General features: G+C 40.1%; 1 protein-coding gene across 4 annotated transcripts in view; it reads right to left on the bottom strand.

Annotated features, from left to right (window-relative positions):
- Window positions 1-17,751, bottom strand: part of SLC25A13 (solute carrier family 25 member 13) — a 199,630-nt gene that overhangs the window by 156,775 nt on the left and 25,104 nt on the right. For all 4 annotated transcript variants that reach the window (XM_015134304.3, XM_077997027.1, XM_015134303.3 and 1 more), the window contains one exon: window positions 7,398-7,540. In XM_015134304.3, coding sequence (XP_014989790.1) covers window positions 7,398-7,507 — 110 coding nt within the window. In that variant the 5' untranslated portion in view covers window positions 7,508-7,540. The remainder of the gene's footprint in view (window positions 1-7,397; window positions 7,541-17,751) is intronic.

The raw sequence follows: 17,751 nt of genomic DNA, 5'->3' as shown, positions 1-17,751 counted from the left end.
CACAAGTGAAGACAGTTTTTTAGCCTTGACTCCCTTTAACAAGACAACAGTCAAAAACAACAACAAATAGAACATTTGCAAAGATCAAAGGAAAGATTTTCACCTTGCTCTTAACAGACAAGTTGTGTGAATAATGTATAAAAATTATACTTAGAAGATATACAAAGCTTTATTCTCATTTTGAATAAAAATAATAATAATCACAACCAAATCTAAAAGGTACAGTTCAGTTATGTGGTTCAGTATCAGTAAGGAGGTCTAGGCCCTAAGAAGTCCTTAGAGTCCCACCTCCTCCTCAAATGCTGGGACAAGCCCTCTTCACTCATTAAGGCCCACCAAAAACAAAAGGCTTCCAGCCCTAGACACTCAAAGTCTCCTCTCATCTCCCTTACGGAACTTCATAAATTGATTAAACCCATCATTAAGTAGATTAAAACAGTGGAATGCAGGGAGGTCTAAACACAACAAAGAGTATTAACAGCAAGTATGCTGTTACACAGGCAAATCATGCCAATCCCCTCATTCAAATTAGCCTTTGATGGCTCTCCAGCACTCTCAGGATAAAGAGCTCCAATCCTTAACATGAGGTACAAGTCCCTACACAGTCTGGGCACAGCCCACCTCTCCCACCACCATGCCCTGCACTTCCGTGCTCCAGGCATGCCAGCCTCTGCATTTCAAAACACAGGGCCTTTGCAAGTGCTGTTCCCTCTGCCTGCAACTCTCTGTCCTCTGTACTCCCACCTCCAACTCCTGCAGCTCAGATGTCACTCATGGAAAGTCTTCCCAACTTCCCAGTCCAAATGAAGCCCCTATTTGCTGTTACTCACACCATCCCTCTCTTTCATGGCAGTATCACATCAATTCACATTTCTTTCAGGCTCCCTGATGAATATCTATCTGCTCCATTAAATTAGAAGTTCCAAGAGGGCAACAAGCACTTTGCTTTTTTTCCACTCACCATGTTATCCTCAATATACACAACTGTGCCAAGCACAGAGACGAGGTTCCCAAAGAGCTGCTGAAGGACTGGAGAGTGTTCAGAGAGAAGCTCCAGCACGGAGGGCTGACCAAGGCACCCAAGGCACTCACGCATCATTCCATTAGAAACAAGAGTGCCACAGAAAACAGGATCCCTCCCTCAGCAAGCTGGAGGTGTTAAGGCCATAAGTGCACAGGCATTTAAATTCCCTGCCCGGAGTTCCACCCCAGCCCACACATAGGTGAAGTCTTTAGAAAGCGGCCATGACCTCACAGAGACAGTTCACAATAGGGGTCTCTGCCTGGAAAATGTCTGGATCAAGCCAAACTACCACTAGAAAAAGATTTTTTCTGGATCGGGCTGGTCCTTGGCAAAAGAAAATTCTTCACAACTATAAGCTTTCTGATGTCCCGGAAAAAAACAGCTACATGAGTGTATTCATTTCCTGGGGCCGCTGTGACAAATTACAACGGGAAAATAAAACTGGTACACTGAAGAGGCGTCTGCACTTCCAGGTTCACTGCAGCATTATTCACAATAGCCAAGATATGCAATCAACTCCAGTGCCCATAGCAGATGAATGGATGAAGAAAATGCGATACATGCACACAATGCAACACTATTAAGCCTTTAAAAAGGAGATCCTCTCACTTGTGACAATATGGATGAACCTGAAGGACAATACGTTAAGTGAAATAAGCCAGGCACAGAAAGACAAATACTACATGATCTCACTTATACATGGAATCTAAAAAAGTCAAACTCATAGAAACAGAGAGCAGACTGGTGGTTGCCAGGGCCTCGCTTGGGGGAAGGGGACAGTATGGGGAAAGGCCCTGGGGTGATGTTGGTCCAACAATACAAAATTTTAGTTAGAGGAGTAAGCTCAAGAGACCTATTGTACAACATACTGACTATACTTAATAATCATATATTGTATACTTGAAAATTACTAAGAGTAGATTTTGAGTGTTCTCAACACAAAAAGAAATAAGTATATGAGGTAATGGACATGCTAATTAGCTTGCTTTAGCCATTCTACAATGTATACATATTTCAAAACATCACGTTGTACATCATAAATATATTCAACCTTGTCAATTAGAAAATATAAATAGCTGGAGCTAGGTGCGGTGGCTCACACCTATAATAATCCCAGCACTTTGGGAGGCCAAGGCAGGTGGGTTGCTTGAGATCAGGAGTTCGAGACCAGCCTGGCCAACATGATAAAACAATGTCTCTACTAAAAATACAAAAATTAGTGGGGCATGGTGGTGGACCCCTGTAATCCCAGCTACTCAGGAGTCTGAGGCAGGAGAATTGCTTGAACCAGGAGGCAGAGGTTGCAATGAGCTGAGATCATGCCACTGCACTCCAGTCTGGGCAACAGAGCAAGACTCCATCTCAAAAATAAATAAATAAAATATAAACAGCAAAGTTCAGTGGCACATGCCTGTAATCTCTGCTACTCCAGAAGCTAAAGCAGGAGGATAGCCTGAGTCTAGGAATTTGAGACCAGCCTGGGCAACAGAGCAAGACCTTTTGCCTAAAAGTAAAATAAAATATAAATAAACAAATAAATAAAACAAATTACCATAAATTGGGTTGCTTAACACAATAAAATTTATTCTATCACAGTTCTAGGGATGAGAAGCCCTAAATCAAGAGTTCAATAAGGCCACAGACTCTCCAAAGGCTCTTGCGGAAAATCCCTTCTTGCCTCTTCCAACATCTGGTGACTCCAGACATTCCTTGGTTTATGGCTGCATCGCTCTCATCTCCACTTCCGTGGTCACCCTGTCTCTTCCTCTTCCCTGTTTCTGTGTCAACTCTCCCTTTGCCTCTATCTTCTAATGACATTTGTGATGGAATTTAGAGCCCACCCAAACAATCCAGAGTAATATCTTCATCTCAAAATTCTTGATTTAATCACAGATGCAAAGTCCCTTTTTCCAAGTAAGGTAATATTTACAAATTCCAGGGATTAGGACTAGATCTCTTTGGGTGGCCATTATTCAGCCTGTTAAGGTGAGTAACAGAATTTGAAATACAGTTTCCATTCATGGGCTTTTGTGAAAATGCTTCTTAGTACATTTAACTAAATTTAGTCAACAAATTGATACAAAACTCTAATTTGATTATTACACATTATACACATGTACTGAACTAACACTTGGTATCCAATATGTACAATTATTACACGCCAACTAGAAATCAAAGGAAAAAAAACTGAGATGTTCAAGGTTTTTGCAACTAAAAGATTTGTTATAGGGCAAAGGATTAAGGCCATCTAACATTTTCCGTGTCACAGTAAAACACTGAGATTTAAGATAATACAAAATCTAAAAGCAAATGTCAACTAAAGAGGACTGTGCGATTATGAGAAGAGGCAGCTCAGAACACTGAAAAGGCCAAGGAATTTAAAACCTGACAGGCCTGAGCACCTTTTAGCTACAAACTGTTTAAATACCAAGAGCTTCAGACAGCTCATCGATAAAACCAAGAAAACAAAGTCAGCCTTTCAAATCTGTCACAAACTTTTGAGAAAATACGCACATTATGTTATATTATATATGTAAAATATATGTTACATTGTTGTTATCTGATAAATGTAAGTGAATTTTTGGAGATTATATGTTTCAAAAAAAGAAAAAGCATGTCTATTACTGGGAAGGGGGATAAAATAAAAGGCAAAGTACATCAGAAGGTATTCCAATTATTTATTATTTTATGTTATTTTATTTTATTTTATTTTATTTTTGAGACGGAGTCCCGCTCTGTCACTGAAGCTGGAGTGCAATGGTACGATCTCTACTCACTGCAGCCTCCAGCTCCTGGGTTTAAGTGATGCTCTTGCCTCAGCCTCCCAAGTAGCTGGGATTACTGGTGACAGCCATCATGCCCGACTAATTTTTTTGTATTTTTAGTACAGATGGGGTTTCGCCATGTTGGTCAGGCTGGTCTCGAACTCCTGACCTCAGGTGATCCGCCTGCCTCGGCATCCCAAAGTGCTGGGATTACAGGCATAAGCCACTGCACTCAGCCTATTTATTTATTTTTTTAAATATTTTTGCTCTTTCGTATACCTTCAGAGGTCTTCCAATTCTATCAAATAAAGGCCCATAAACACACTAATGTATGTAGGAACCAAAATTTTCACAGAGAGAAAGAGATACAAAATTTAAAAAGCAAAGAAAAATACTATAATGTTAAATTTAAAAGGAGATGTCATTAGGAACTTTTAATTTTTTAAAGTTTGTATATTTCCCAGCTCTTTTCACTGAAAAGTCAGAGGAGTAACACCCTGGTAACAATAAGCCAGTGCCCAGAGCTTTGTTTCTCAGCACCATTCCCAAATAAAAGGAATGAGACCTTCTTGTCGGGGCGGCGGGGGGGGGGGGGGGGGGAGTGATTTCCAGGTCAAAGGCAGGAACAGCCCAAGGTGAACCTGGAACAACTAATTTGTCAAAAGCCTGGAACAACTAATTTGTCAAAAGCACGGAGCATCTGAAAGCTGAGAATAAGAAGCCAGCTTGAAGCCCAGCCCTCCCACTGACCACATTTGAGACACTTTGCATGTAAGAGCATACTGGTAATGGAGTATAATACAGAATTAAAGTAAGTAAATCCAGTAATTTATGTTGATATAAAAGATTAAAAGAGAAAGAAAAGGGGGGGAGGAAAGAAAGTTTCTGTTTACTAAAGAATGTTGGACAGTAAGTATAGGAGAAATTATAGGATTAGAAAAATCGCCACCTTTTAAACATCAATAGAATAACTGATTCAGCAAAGAATCATCATCGATGCTAAAACCATTAGGTGAAAGGTTGCTGGAGAAAAGGATATCCATGTGATCCTGATGTATCATCCCACAGATTATCTACTCATATATAACGACAAAATGGAGTCTTTACAATGGAAATATCAGGTGGATGCCACCTTCATCAACTGATCAAACAGCATCACCAACGCCTGGACACTATCCCTCCTGAGGACATACAATAGGTAGTAAAGAATAGCTCCTAACCTATACCCCAAAATGTATCCGGAATTGAATCAGACAATGAGGAAACAATCAGACAAGTCCAGAATGCAGGACCTTCAACAAAATAACTGGCCTGGATTTCAAAAGTCAGTATCATGAAAAACAATATAATGTTTCTGTTCTGTTTTAGAGTAAAGGAGACATAACAAAATGCAGTATAATCTTCAATAAAAAAACAAAAAAGAAACAAGAATAGGCAAAGAGCCATTTGAGGTAGGGAAGGGAGGTGAAGACACCAGCTCTGTAAATATACTTGAAAGTTCTAGTATATTTAAATATGGATTAGACATTAGCTGATATTTGACATGATCATTAATTCTCCTAAGTGTGATAATAGCATGGGGGTTCATGCAGGAGAATGTTCTTAGTCTCAGAAGATAAATGCTGAAATATTGTGATGCATACAATTTATACTTAACCAAAAAAAGAAATTATGTGTGTGTTTGTGTGTAGAAAATGTGTGTGTACAAAGAGAGCACAAAGATGGTAAAAATGTTAATAAAAAGTCAATCTAGGTGAAGCATATAGGTTGTGTGCTCACTGTATTTTTCTCTCAACTTTTTTTGTGGCTCAGAATTTTTTTCTGTAGTTTAAAATTTTTCCAAATTAGAAAAAACTGATCTCAAATATTAAGGCAGATAATTCATGTTGCATGTGAACTTGGTCACACTTCCTCTGAACCATGAGCCATTGTAGGGAGTGAAAAAACAATCAGATTTTCCACAGAAAAATGCTTGCTGGAATAAGTCTATGTTTTGCATAGCTTCAGCTTAAATGAACTACTGTGAAATACACCCCAGCCTTTTCCTGCGCCACCCTGCTCATATACTACATTTTCCTACCAAGCAAAGACTCCACCTTGGGGTGAGGGTAGAAAACAAAGGTAAGAAGGTTAAAAAGGAAACCTTCTGCCGCTTGAACAGAGAGAGAAGGCATAATCCAACAATCCTCCAGAAAACTGCAACAAGTAGATCATCTAATTCCCTGCCTGCTCCCTCCCACTCATCAAGGTCTTCATTTTACAGGAGGTCCTTTCCATTAAAAAAAAAAAAAAAAAAGGGGGGAAAAAAAAGGGTGACAAGTGCATAAATAAGAAAAGGAAAGTGCCAGTGAAAACTGAGAGTATTTGAAGTACACAAAGACATTATACATGGGTTATATTTCAAACCACTGCATGTGGGAAAATCAGACACATGAAGATTCCAATAAATAGAGAAAATTCAGTGCTAGAGAACTCCATCTCAGAGTGGTAGGTAACTGCAGTCTGTCAAAAGGGTGCTGGCAAGCAGCAGGAACAGAAGCGAAGTCTCCTACAGTTTACCTAGAGAAGGAAGAAGGCAAGGTCCTTTACAGTTTACCTAGAGGTTAGTTCTTGTACATTATACTTTGGCTATTAGCAGACATTGGTGTTTGATTAGCAAGAGTCCAGAGTCCAAAATTCTGTGTTTAATGGTAAAAGCCACTGCAATCTTATACAGCTTAAGAAAACCCCATCTTTAAAATGAAAGCAGAAGGCCAGATAAAGTGGCTCATGCCTGTAAATCCCAACACTTTGGGAGGCCGAGGCAAGCAGATGGCTCGAGCCCAGGAGTTTGAGACCAGCCTGGGCAATAGAGCAAAACCCCATCTCTACAAAAAAACACAAAAATTAGCTGGGCATGGTGGTGCACGCCTTTGGTACCAGCTACTCAGGAGGCTGAGGTGGGAGGATCACTTGTACCCGGAAGACAGATGTTGCACTGAGCCAACATCATGCCACTATACTCTAGCCTAGGCAACAGAGTGAGACCCTGCCTCAAAAGAGGGGGGAAAAAAAGTTCCAACAAAATGGAAGCAGAGAAGACTGGTAGGGAAAAAAAGAATCCAAAGGCATTCTGCAGTGTGTCCTATTTAATTCTATATGGTACAGTTTCTTTCCTCTAGCTTTTGCAGAGTGCCTTTCTTGGGGCTTTGGAATCACATGTGAATTTTTAAAGGCGATTTGATCAGAAAAAAAGATTACAGAAAAGTTAACGTTCATAGAGCTATGTTGTACATTTACTCCCAATTTTACAGCCGCCTTGAAAAATACCAAAGGCATATAAATACTGTCATATATCTGCACACCACCACCTTGATGACAACAATAGTTCTCGGAAACGGTAAAGTATTCTTTAAACAAGTCAAATATATACATACTGAATCCCCAACTTGAAACAATGATTGAAGGAAATAATTATTACTCAAATAATGTAATAATAGTAGTAGTAAGTACAGAAAATGGTCCTAAGAGATGGAAAGGTATACATTTAATCACTTCCTGGTCATTAGAGCAAAAGAAAGCTGTTTCAAACAAAAAGAATTAAATGAGATAATTAAAAATAAACATACCCATCTTTGGTCTGATCCACCACTCCACTTAAAAGTTCCACAGTCTTTGGATTAGGCTGGCTTTCTCCAAAAATGTTCAAGTATCGAGTGACAAAGTCATTGGGGGACATGAAAAATTCACCATTTTTCTCAATGCTTGCATACTGTTTTAAAAAAAAGAAAAACAATATTTTATATATTTGATTTTCAGAAGTATATAATCATGGGATCGATATGTGAAAAAGCTCAAAATATCCAAATGATAAAATATCAGATATGATTATGTACTCTTCACAATGACCATTATCTCCCAACACTTCAAAGAAAATACAAGTCAAATTTTATGTGTATAAACTTAACTGGGAGCAATGTTTTCCCACAGGGACATTTGGCAATATCTGATGGCAATTAAGATTGTCATAACATGCGAGGAAGGGCGCTACTGACTCCAGCGGGTAGAGGCCAGGGATGTAGCTAAACATCCAACAATGCGCAGGATGACTCCCGGCAACAGATGGTTCTCCAGCCCAAAGTGTGGGCAATGTCCAGGTTCAGAAACCCTGGTTTACAGAAATTTGGAAAGACAAACTATGTCTTGCTTTTTAGCAAAGGCATATAGCTTTAAAAAAAAAAAAAAAAAAAAAAGTGGAACTACGAAGTCATGGAGACAAACAACCTAATTCCTTTGCCCCGTTCCTGCTTTAAGAGCATCAAGGATACAAGAAAGGATGGCAAACAAGCTAAGCTGGAAAGCAAACTACTAAGTGCATGTCATCTTGGGCAATCTTATGGAGGGAGGCAGTAAATGCTGCTCCAGTTACTGTCCTCTCCATTCTAAAGCATTACTATGCAGAAATGCTCAGTAAGAATTAGGTGGCATACAATGCTTCCTCACAGTGTTCTCCTAAGGTCTGGCCCTTGATGTGATAACACTCCAGCCTGGATAAGAGGGGGCCAACTAATTTCTGTTGCATGGAGCCCTAAGGGTAGAAATGCTGAGAAACTACATGGGATCTTGTGGTGTCCTTATGAAGCAGGACACAGCCTCTTGATCCTGGGGACAAAACAGTGGTTTGGGGACTCAGGATGTAAGGACAGTGCATCTACAAGAACAAGCCTAGCTGGGTGACAAGAACCACACTGGTAGCCATAGTGATGGAGGGTGCGCAGTGAAGTGCCAGGGCAGTGTCTCCCCTCTCTCTCTAATCCAAGTTAAGCCTGATAAAAACTGTTTGTAAAAGTCACTTGTCATTTCTACATTTCAATTCCAATGCAGACTAAGGCTTTGCTCAGATACTCAGTAATAATAAGCTTTGGCGTCCCACGGGCCTGGACTGTGCCTCTTACCACCTGAATGGCCCCAGGTAGGTAACTAAAGCTTTTGGTAACTCAGGTTCCTCATTCATAAAATGAGTAGAACAACATTACAGCTTCATAAGACAGATGCTAGAAATAAATGAGATAATCATGTCATCTACTTAGCACAATGCCCTATACACAATAAGTACTTTATATTACATAAATGTTCTATAGTATTGTCTTACAGGTAACATTTTTTTAGCACACTACAAGGAAAAGCCTCAAAGATGCCCCAGTGATCCTACCAGTCTTCAGTTAGCACTTAATTCAGCTTTTTGGACACGTAAAGAATTATAGTTTGATTTTCCTAATTGAGCCAAAACAAGATGAAAATATAAAGGAAATATCACTGCTAATTAGAGCAATCCTATGACTTAGGAGTTATACTACCTAAGCTTGCCCCTGATAGTGAATAATTTATTTCAATATACAATTTAACTTTTCTAGTACCAGTAGACATTTCCAGTTTTTAGTATTTTTAAATAAAGCTAAGGTAGCAAGCTTTGTATATAACATTTGTCCAAATTCCTGGCAATTTTCAAAGGCTAGGCTCCCAGAAGAGAAATCGTTGAGTCAAAGGAGAGGAACTTTTGGGCTCTTGGTACTTATTATCACACTGCTCCCCGGAAAAGATTGTACCAATTTACACGCCCACCAACAGTGTGTGAACATGCCCTTTACTCGCTTTGGTCTATTATATTTGTTGCAAATATTTTTCCGTTTGGTATTTTTATATAATTGAGTCTATAGAATTTTTTTCTCCTTTGAAACTTCTTCCATTACTTTTCTAAGCTTAGACACTAGTTGTATTAGTCTGTTCTTACACTGCTAATAAAGACATACCCGAGACTGGGTAATTTATAAAGAAAAAGAGGTTTAATGGACTCACAGTTCCACATGGCTGGGGAGGCCTCACAATCATGGTGGAAGGCAAATGAGGAGCAAAGTTACGTCTTAACATGGCGGTAGGCAAGAGAGCTTGTGCAGGGGAACTCCCATTTGTAAAACCATCAGATATCGTGAGACTTATTCACTACCATGAGAACAGTATGAGGGAAACCACCCCCATGATTCAATGATCTCCACCTGGCTCCACCCTTTAAATGTGGGGATTATTACAATTTAAGTTGAAATTTGAGTGGGGACACAGCCAAACCATATCACCAGTCTTTCTTCATTTCAGGACTAAATATCAGAGAGTTTCTCTGAGTTTTTTTAAACTCTGCTCTCCCTGCAGCAGTGAGCAGAGGGTCCCTATAGGGGGAACGGACTATATCCTTATAGCCACCACATCTTTAAAATGTCATTAATCCTTCTTTGAGAATATTTTTCACTAGCGACCTGAAGCCTTCCTCCCTTACAATTTTCGGGAGTTTTATTATGATTAAACATACACCTGCAAAATGGGAAGAGTTTTAGGAGTTCTCATATAATGTTGTATAATACTTATTGTCATCACCAAGAAATACCACCATACCCAGTGAAGATGACAGCAAAGGAAACCAGAAGGAACCTATCACTACAAATGCCCATTCCCCAAGGGCAGGGGTCGTATCTGGCCTGCTCACCATCAGTCACAGTAAATTGATAAAGGTTTGTAAGCTGTGAATGAGCCAGGGTAGAACCATAATCATCCAGCTGCCCTATTGCCATGAATCACTCACATCCTGGGACTGAAGGACAAATCCCCTACTGTTTTCCAACCACTGAGAAGGTGCACACAACAGGTCACTGCATCTGCCCATCCTTTACTTCGATTCCCTGTTATAGGGATGAAACACAATATAATTAAGGATTTGAATCTGGATTGGGTATTTCATATTAGGGAACTATCATTAATTTTATTAGGTGCACAATGGTATTACAACTGTGTAGGAGATTGTTTTTATTATTTGAAGTTCTATGCTAAATTATTTAGGGTGAATTATAGTGATAGCTAAGTTATATTTACATTAACATAAATCAGAAAAAAATGTATAAACTAATATGACAAGTATTACTTTAAATTAGATGATGGTTATGTGGGTGTTTACTACTCTATTTTCTGTATGTCTGAAAAATTATCACAATAAAGTTAAAAATAAATTTAAGAAACATAAATGGTCAATAAATATATTGCTCTATTTATTTAAAAAATGAATATTTTAAATAAGATACAATTTTTCAACTAACAGATTGGCATAAAGTCTTTTTTGTTGCTGCTATGGTATTTTTTTTCATAATAATCTGAGTTGATATAATGTAGGAAATGAACACTTACATGTTCCCACCCAAAATATATATTGAAACAACCTTCACGAGAGGCAGTCTACCAAGAAGAATCACAAGCCTTAATATGTTGTAAACCCATTCTAACCCAATGGTGCCACTTCTAGGAATTTATCCTAAGAAAATAATGCTAGCTATATGCAAAAATGTAGGTACAACACTATCATTATAGTGCTGTTATGATAGTAAAGCACAGGAGACAACTAAATATCCAATAATAAATAGTGGTTCGATAAATTAGCACAAAACAGAAACAGCCATATGTAGGAATATTATGTAGCATTAAAAATATTGTAGAAGGCTTCCTTTCAGCCGGAACCACCATCTTCCAGTAATTCGCCAAAATGATGCACACAAAGGGAAAGAGGAGAGGCACCCGATATATGTTCTCTAGGCCTTTTAGAAAACACAGAGTTGCCTGGCTAACACGGTGAAACCCCGTCTCTACTAAAAAATACAAAAAAAACTAGCCGGGCGCGATGGCGCGCGCCTGTAGCCCCAGCTACTCGGCAGGCTGAGGCGGGAGAATGGCGTAAACCTGGGAGGTGGAGCTTGCAGTGAGCTGAGATCTGGCCACCTCACTCCAGCCTGGGCGACAGAGCGAGACTCCGTCTCAAAAAAAAAAAAAAAAGAAAACATGGAGTTGTTCCTTTGGCCACATATATGCAAATCTATAAGAAAGATGATATTGTAGACATGAAGGGAATGGGTACTGTTCAAAAAGGAATGCTTTACAAGTGTTACCATGGCAAAAGTAGAGGAGTCTACAATGCCACCCAGCATGCTGTTGGCACTGTTGTAAACAAACAAGTTAAGGGCAAGACTCTTGCCAAGAGAATTAATGTGTGTGCTGAGCACATTAAGCACTCTAAGAGCTGAGATAGCTTCCTGAAAAGGGTGAAGAAAAATGATCAGAAAAAGAAGGAAGCCAAAGAGTAAGGTACCTGGTGTCAGCCTGCTCCACGCAGAGAAGCACACTTTGTGAAAACTCACAGGAAGGAGCCTGCGCTGTTGGAAACTATTACCTATGACTTCATGGCATAATAGGTGGTAAAAGAAAAAAAAAAAAAAGACCCCTGGACTGTAAAAATGTTTCTCTTCATCGAGTAGAAGTGTGGTGTCCTCTCCCCCAAAGAAATATTTAAAGCAAATTTTAATTGTGTCCTAATTCATTGTATAATGTCTTTATTAATCAAATTTAATGTATTGCTTGCCAAAAGATGTGAGGTAGCTTATTGCACAAGAAATTATTCAACTGGTTAGAAGATGGCCAGATATTATTTATGACATATTTGTACTAGTTTAAAAATAGTCCCTCTAAATCATCATGGAAGAAATAAAGTAATTTACAAAAATAAAAAAAAGTAGAAGCACACTGAATTATAGGAAAAACTATTTGTAACATAGCAGGTAAGGGAAAAAAATAGATATAAAACAGTAATTTTTTTCTCCTAAGGGGAAAAAAAATTATATACATACAGAGAGACACATAGACTGAGAAATAAATAAACATATAAATATCTGCACCTACCTTCCTATGCAAAGATCACAAGTTACTTTTGTTCATATATCCACCTTTTAAATTTTCAATAAATATAAAATTGGTGTGATAAAAAGCTTTCCAAAAAGAGAATTAACTGTTTTTCAAAATTTACCTACAAACATTTTAAAAGTGGATACCATGATTTTGTTGACAGAACAATTATAAAAATCCAAGTGTAATTCACTATGTTACTCTGTAATATGTCTTACGTTTCTCATTCAGCCCTTTTCCCCAATTTTCCCATCTTTTGCTACAGAGATTTAATTATATGAGACTATATACTTCTAAACAGTTGACATGGTTTGTCTGTGTCCCTTCCCAAATCTCATCCTGAATTGTAATACTCCCTACATGTCAGGGGCAGGGACAGCTGGAGATAACTGAATCATGGGTGCGGTCTCCCTATAAGTCTCACAAGATGTGGTGGTTTTATAAATGGGAGTTCCCCTGCACAAGCTCTCTTGCCGGTCACCATATAAGACAAGACTTTGTTCCTCATTCGCCTTCTACCATGATTGTGAGGCCTCTCTAGCCATGTGGAACTGAGTCAATTAAACCTCTTTGCTTCATAAATTACCCAGTCTTGGGTATGCCTTTATTAGCAGTGTGAGAACAGACTAATACAATAGTATGCATCATCTCTTTTTCTCCCTGAAGCTACTGGCTCCCTGTCACTTTCAAGCTACTGGCTCCCTCTCACTTTCTCTATTACTAACACAATAGTACACATCATCTCTTTTCTTCTCCGAAGCTACTGGCTCCCTCTCACTTTCTCTATTACTAATACAGTAGTACCCATCATCTCTTTTCCTCTCCGAAGCTACTGGCTCCCTCTCACTTTCTCTATTACTAATACAGTAGTAGCCATCATCTCTTTTCCTTCCTGGAGCTACTGGCTCCCTCTCACTTTCTCTATTCTTATTACCGGCTCCTCTCTGCACCCAGGCTGTATTTCCTCTCTGCTCTCTTTCATCCATTATAAAAAATCAGCCATCTTCATCAAATATTCTCTCAAAGTGACTCTATCTTGCCACTCTCCATTCCTCCTGCTGCCACAACCCTAAGGCTGCCTAACTTGTGGCCTTGTTGCACCAATCAAATCTCACACTCACCTCCTTGTCAAAAAACCTCAAATGCTCCCCACTGGTTAGTGGAATGCCAAACCCCCAATTACCTTTCCAATCCTGTCACCCACACCCTGTGATACTTAGCATGAAGAGTTGTATTTAAATAAACATTTAAAGGATGACCAAGACTCCTTCAACCTGGAGAGGTTGTTTTCTCCCCGACGCATCTCCAGGCCTTCCCTCGAATGTGTTCCTTGTCGCCTTTCCCACTTGTCCCTGAGACTCCCCAAGTTTTCTCTCCTCGGGGCCTTCCCTGACCACTCCCCACAACAGGGGCTGCTCCCTCCTTCCACCTCCTATAGCATTTGCTTTAACCACAATGTGGGCCCTTGGAGTATGCCAACTTTAAGATTCTTTGTTACCTCCTGCATGCCTATCCATCTGGTCTCCTATATAAAATCTGAGCTCCTTTAAGATGTGGTCATTGTTATACACCTTTTGCACCTCCCACTCACCACAGAGTTTCATGGTGTTTTATTTAAACTGCAGACACTCAATACACATCTGTTTAAGCTAACAGGAAGCAACACCAAAAGCACTAGGCAAACAGAAAAATGCACGTCATCAGGCTAGAAACAAAACTGACTTCTTAGACTTTAACTTCTACATCTAGATGAAACATTACCTGCCACTTGCCACAAGAACATCCTCTATAAGAAAACATCTCTCGTTGGCCAGGCGCAGTGGTTCAAGCCTGTAATCCCAGCACTTTGGGAGGCCGAGGCGGGCGGATCACGAGGTCAGGAGATCAAGACCACCCTGGCTAACATGGTGAAATCCCATCTCTAATAAAAATACAAAAAATTAGCTGGGCGTGGTGGCAGGTGCCTGTAGTCCCAGCTACTTGGGAGGCTGAGGCAGGAGAATGGCGTGAACCCAGCTAGGCAGAGCTTGCAGTGAGCCGAGATCGCACCACTGCACTCCAGCCTGGGTGACAGAGTGAGACTCCGTCTCAAAAAAGAGAAAACATCTGTAATATGCCTTAGCCCCACATGTTTTATAACAAGTCCTGCCCTGACTACCACCAGCCAGGACCCTGTGCCCCGAGCCAGTCCAACTGTGTAGCCATTCCCTCCACACATGTGGCACTCTGACAGCTCTTTACTTTGTATGTGTTGTTTTCTTTGCCTAAAAAGGTCTTCCATTGCCAACAAACCCTTCTCTACGTACTCATCTTCGAGCGCAGTTCAAATATTACCACCTCTCCATAACTTAATGACTCTCCATAGAAAGATAAAATTAGACCACATCATCTTCCTGTTAATTAATGCTGTACAACACTTATCAATCATATCATGGCTTCTGGGGATTTTTATACTTACACACAGTTCTCACTCAGATATTTATGGACAGGAGCCATGAAGTATGCATTGATATACACCCAGTTCATGAAACTGTACCTAGGTACCTTCAAAAAAAACAGTGGAACTGATTCTAAATTCTCAAATAAATGAAAAGGTCAGAATTGGGCTCATTTTAATCCCGCAGGAGCCCTCTTTCCTTATCTGGCTCAATTTCACCGGCTGTCGTTGATCTACAGAGCTGCCAACTTTCCTGCTACCATCACATCTGGTGTGAAGGCTGCAATGAAGCTCCCTTCCAACTCCCAAGCTACAGAAGAATCCTCTCTTTACATAGGTTAGCAGAAAGAAGGGTAGGATATTTCACATGGAATTTTTACTAGGAAGAAAGTCAAGTCCGGAAAAAGTCACAGAAAATCAGCAAAGTAGACAGGTTTACAGAATGCTTACTGCTGATCCATAATGAACTAAAAAGCTCAGCCTGGCACAGTCCCCTCACTGCTGTGTTTCCCGTTCTTCCCCTCACCACAATACCATCTGTGATAAATGGTAAACCTGACATCCTTAGCATGCTAAGCCAAGGCAGATTTGGGTTGGTACCACACTATCCAGGCCTGGTGAGGTCACCAGAACTTTTGCCAGATGCACAATCCTTTCCACAAACTGCTGACTGCTGTTTTCTTCAGGTACGGCCCCCCCGACGTCATCTCTTAGGACTCCAAGCCACATACAAATTCTTCCTCAAAAGTCACATAGTCCCAACCACCCCAAGGGAAGAGAGTACTTCCCTATCTATCCCAAAGGCTCCACCCTCGGCCTTCAAGTGCACTTAAACAGAAACACCACAGGTGTCTCTCCAGAACTCTGCATGGAATCTCACCCTCTCTAGGTCTACCTGATCAATTAGACTCCCCCCTAGTATAATCCTGCAGGCTGCTGAAAGTGGATGTAGCAACTGACAAAGATACATTGTTCCAAATTAAGGTCTCAGTCTAGCTTCTCCAGGGACCATATGGCCTTGAAAGGTGGACACAGCCTTTAAGTGGAGTCTTATCAATGGATCACACCAACCAGTGAGATTCTAAAATGCACCATCTATTGAGACACCCTCTCTGATGTTCCCACTTCCTATCATAAGGATGCCCACCACTCTTTCTTGTTTAGAAAACAGAAGTAACAGATAGGTCCAGAGTTCAAAGAATGATGACTACTTTACCAGCTTAAGTTAACGAGCGACTTTCTGTTTTGATAGGATCTTTGGCAGTCCACTTAGTTACTCTTCTACAAGTGGTCTTTCAGATTTCTGTCACTGGAGTTTTACAATATCAACAGACCTTAAACACACATACAAAAATCTTCTCTGGTTCTCTCATACACACCTCATTCCAACCATGGTGGTCCCAACATGCACAACTATAGAGATCAGCTTAGGTAAGGAACAAATGTTTTTCTGTTTTCTGGACTTTCATCCTCCAGAATCCTTTTCCACCTTAGAAACTGTATACGGTATTGTGGCCGACGCAGTGGCTCATGCCTATAATCCCAGCACTTTAGGAAGCCAAGGCAGGCAGATCACTTAAGGTTAGGAGTTCAAGACCAGCCTAGCCAGCATGGTGAAACCCCGTCTCTACTAAAAATACAAAAATTAACCAGGCGTGGTGGTGCACTCCTATAATCCCAGCTACTCGGGAGGCTGAGGCATGAGAATCACTTGAACCCGGGAGGCAGAGGTTGCAATAAGCCAACATCACGTAACCTGCACTCCAGCCTGGGTGACAGAGTGAGACTCTGTCTCAAAAATAAAAGGAAAAAAAAAAAAGAAACTCTATACTGTATTTCTGGGCTAAAAACAAATTTATAAAGAATCTTGCTTTGTTTTTAAGAGACAGGGTCTCACTCTGTCATCCAGGCTGGAGCGCAGTGGCATATTCATGGCTCACTGAAGCCTTAAATCCCTAGGCCCAAGCGATCCTTCTGCCTCAGCCTCTCACTGGGATTACAGATGTCCAGAAGCCTGATTTTTTATGTATAATCCAAATCTCCTTACAAATGTGTCTTTTTTTGTCCTCCCCACAAAACTATCCCTGCTTTTAATCCATTTGCTTGTGGAGTCTTCATTTCTCCTTTACTTAAATTATTACTTAATTTCAAGCATTTACTGAATCAATATATAACATGTATCAGATGCAGGTCACCTTTCACATAAGTTAACTCACTGAATCGTTATGTTAAAAAATGTTTTATTATGCAAATGTTCAGGCCGGGGACAGTGGCTCACACTTGTAATCCCAGCACTTTGGGAGGCCGAGGTGGGCAGATCGCCTGAGGTCAAGAGTTCGAAACCAGCCTGATCAACATGGTGAAACCCCATCTCTACTAAAAACACAAAATTAGCCAGGTGTGGTGGCGCATGCCTGTAATCCCAACTACTCAGGAGTCTGAGGCAGGAGAATCGCTTGAACCCAGGAGGTGGAGGTTGCAGTGAGCTTAGAGAATGCTATTGTACGCCAGCCTGGGCAACAAGAGTGAAACTTTGTCTCAAAACAAAAAAAAAAAAAGAAAAGAAAAAGAAAATTTTCAAGCATATACAAAGTAGAGAGAATAGTATAATAAACCCAATATTCCATTTCCCAACTTCAAAAGTTATCATCATACCGCCTACTCATTTTCCTCAACCCACCGAAACTGGATTATTTAAAAGCAAATCTCATAAATTGTAGTCTCATCTGTAAATGTTTCAGTGTATATCTCTAAAACATAGACTCTATATTTCCCAT

Source organism: Macaca mulatta, chromosome 3, assembly GCF_049350105.2.
Source record: "Macaca mulatta isolate MMU2019108-1 chromosome 3, T2T-MMU8v2.0, whole genome shotgun sequence".
NCBI classification, from domain to species: domain Eukaryota; kingdom Metazoa; phylum Chordata; class Mammalia; order Primates; family Cercopithecidae; genus Macaca; species Macaca mulatta.
The sequence above is the reverse complement of the archived record's forward strand: the minus strand, read 5'-3'. Positions and strand labels throughout refer to the sequence as shown.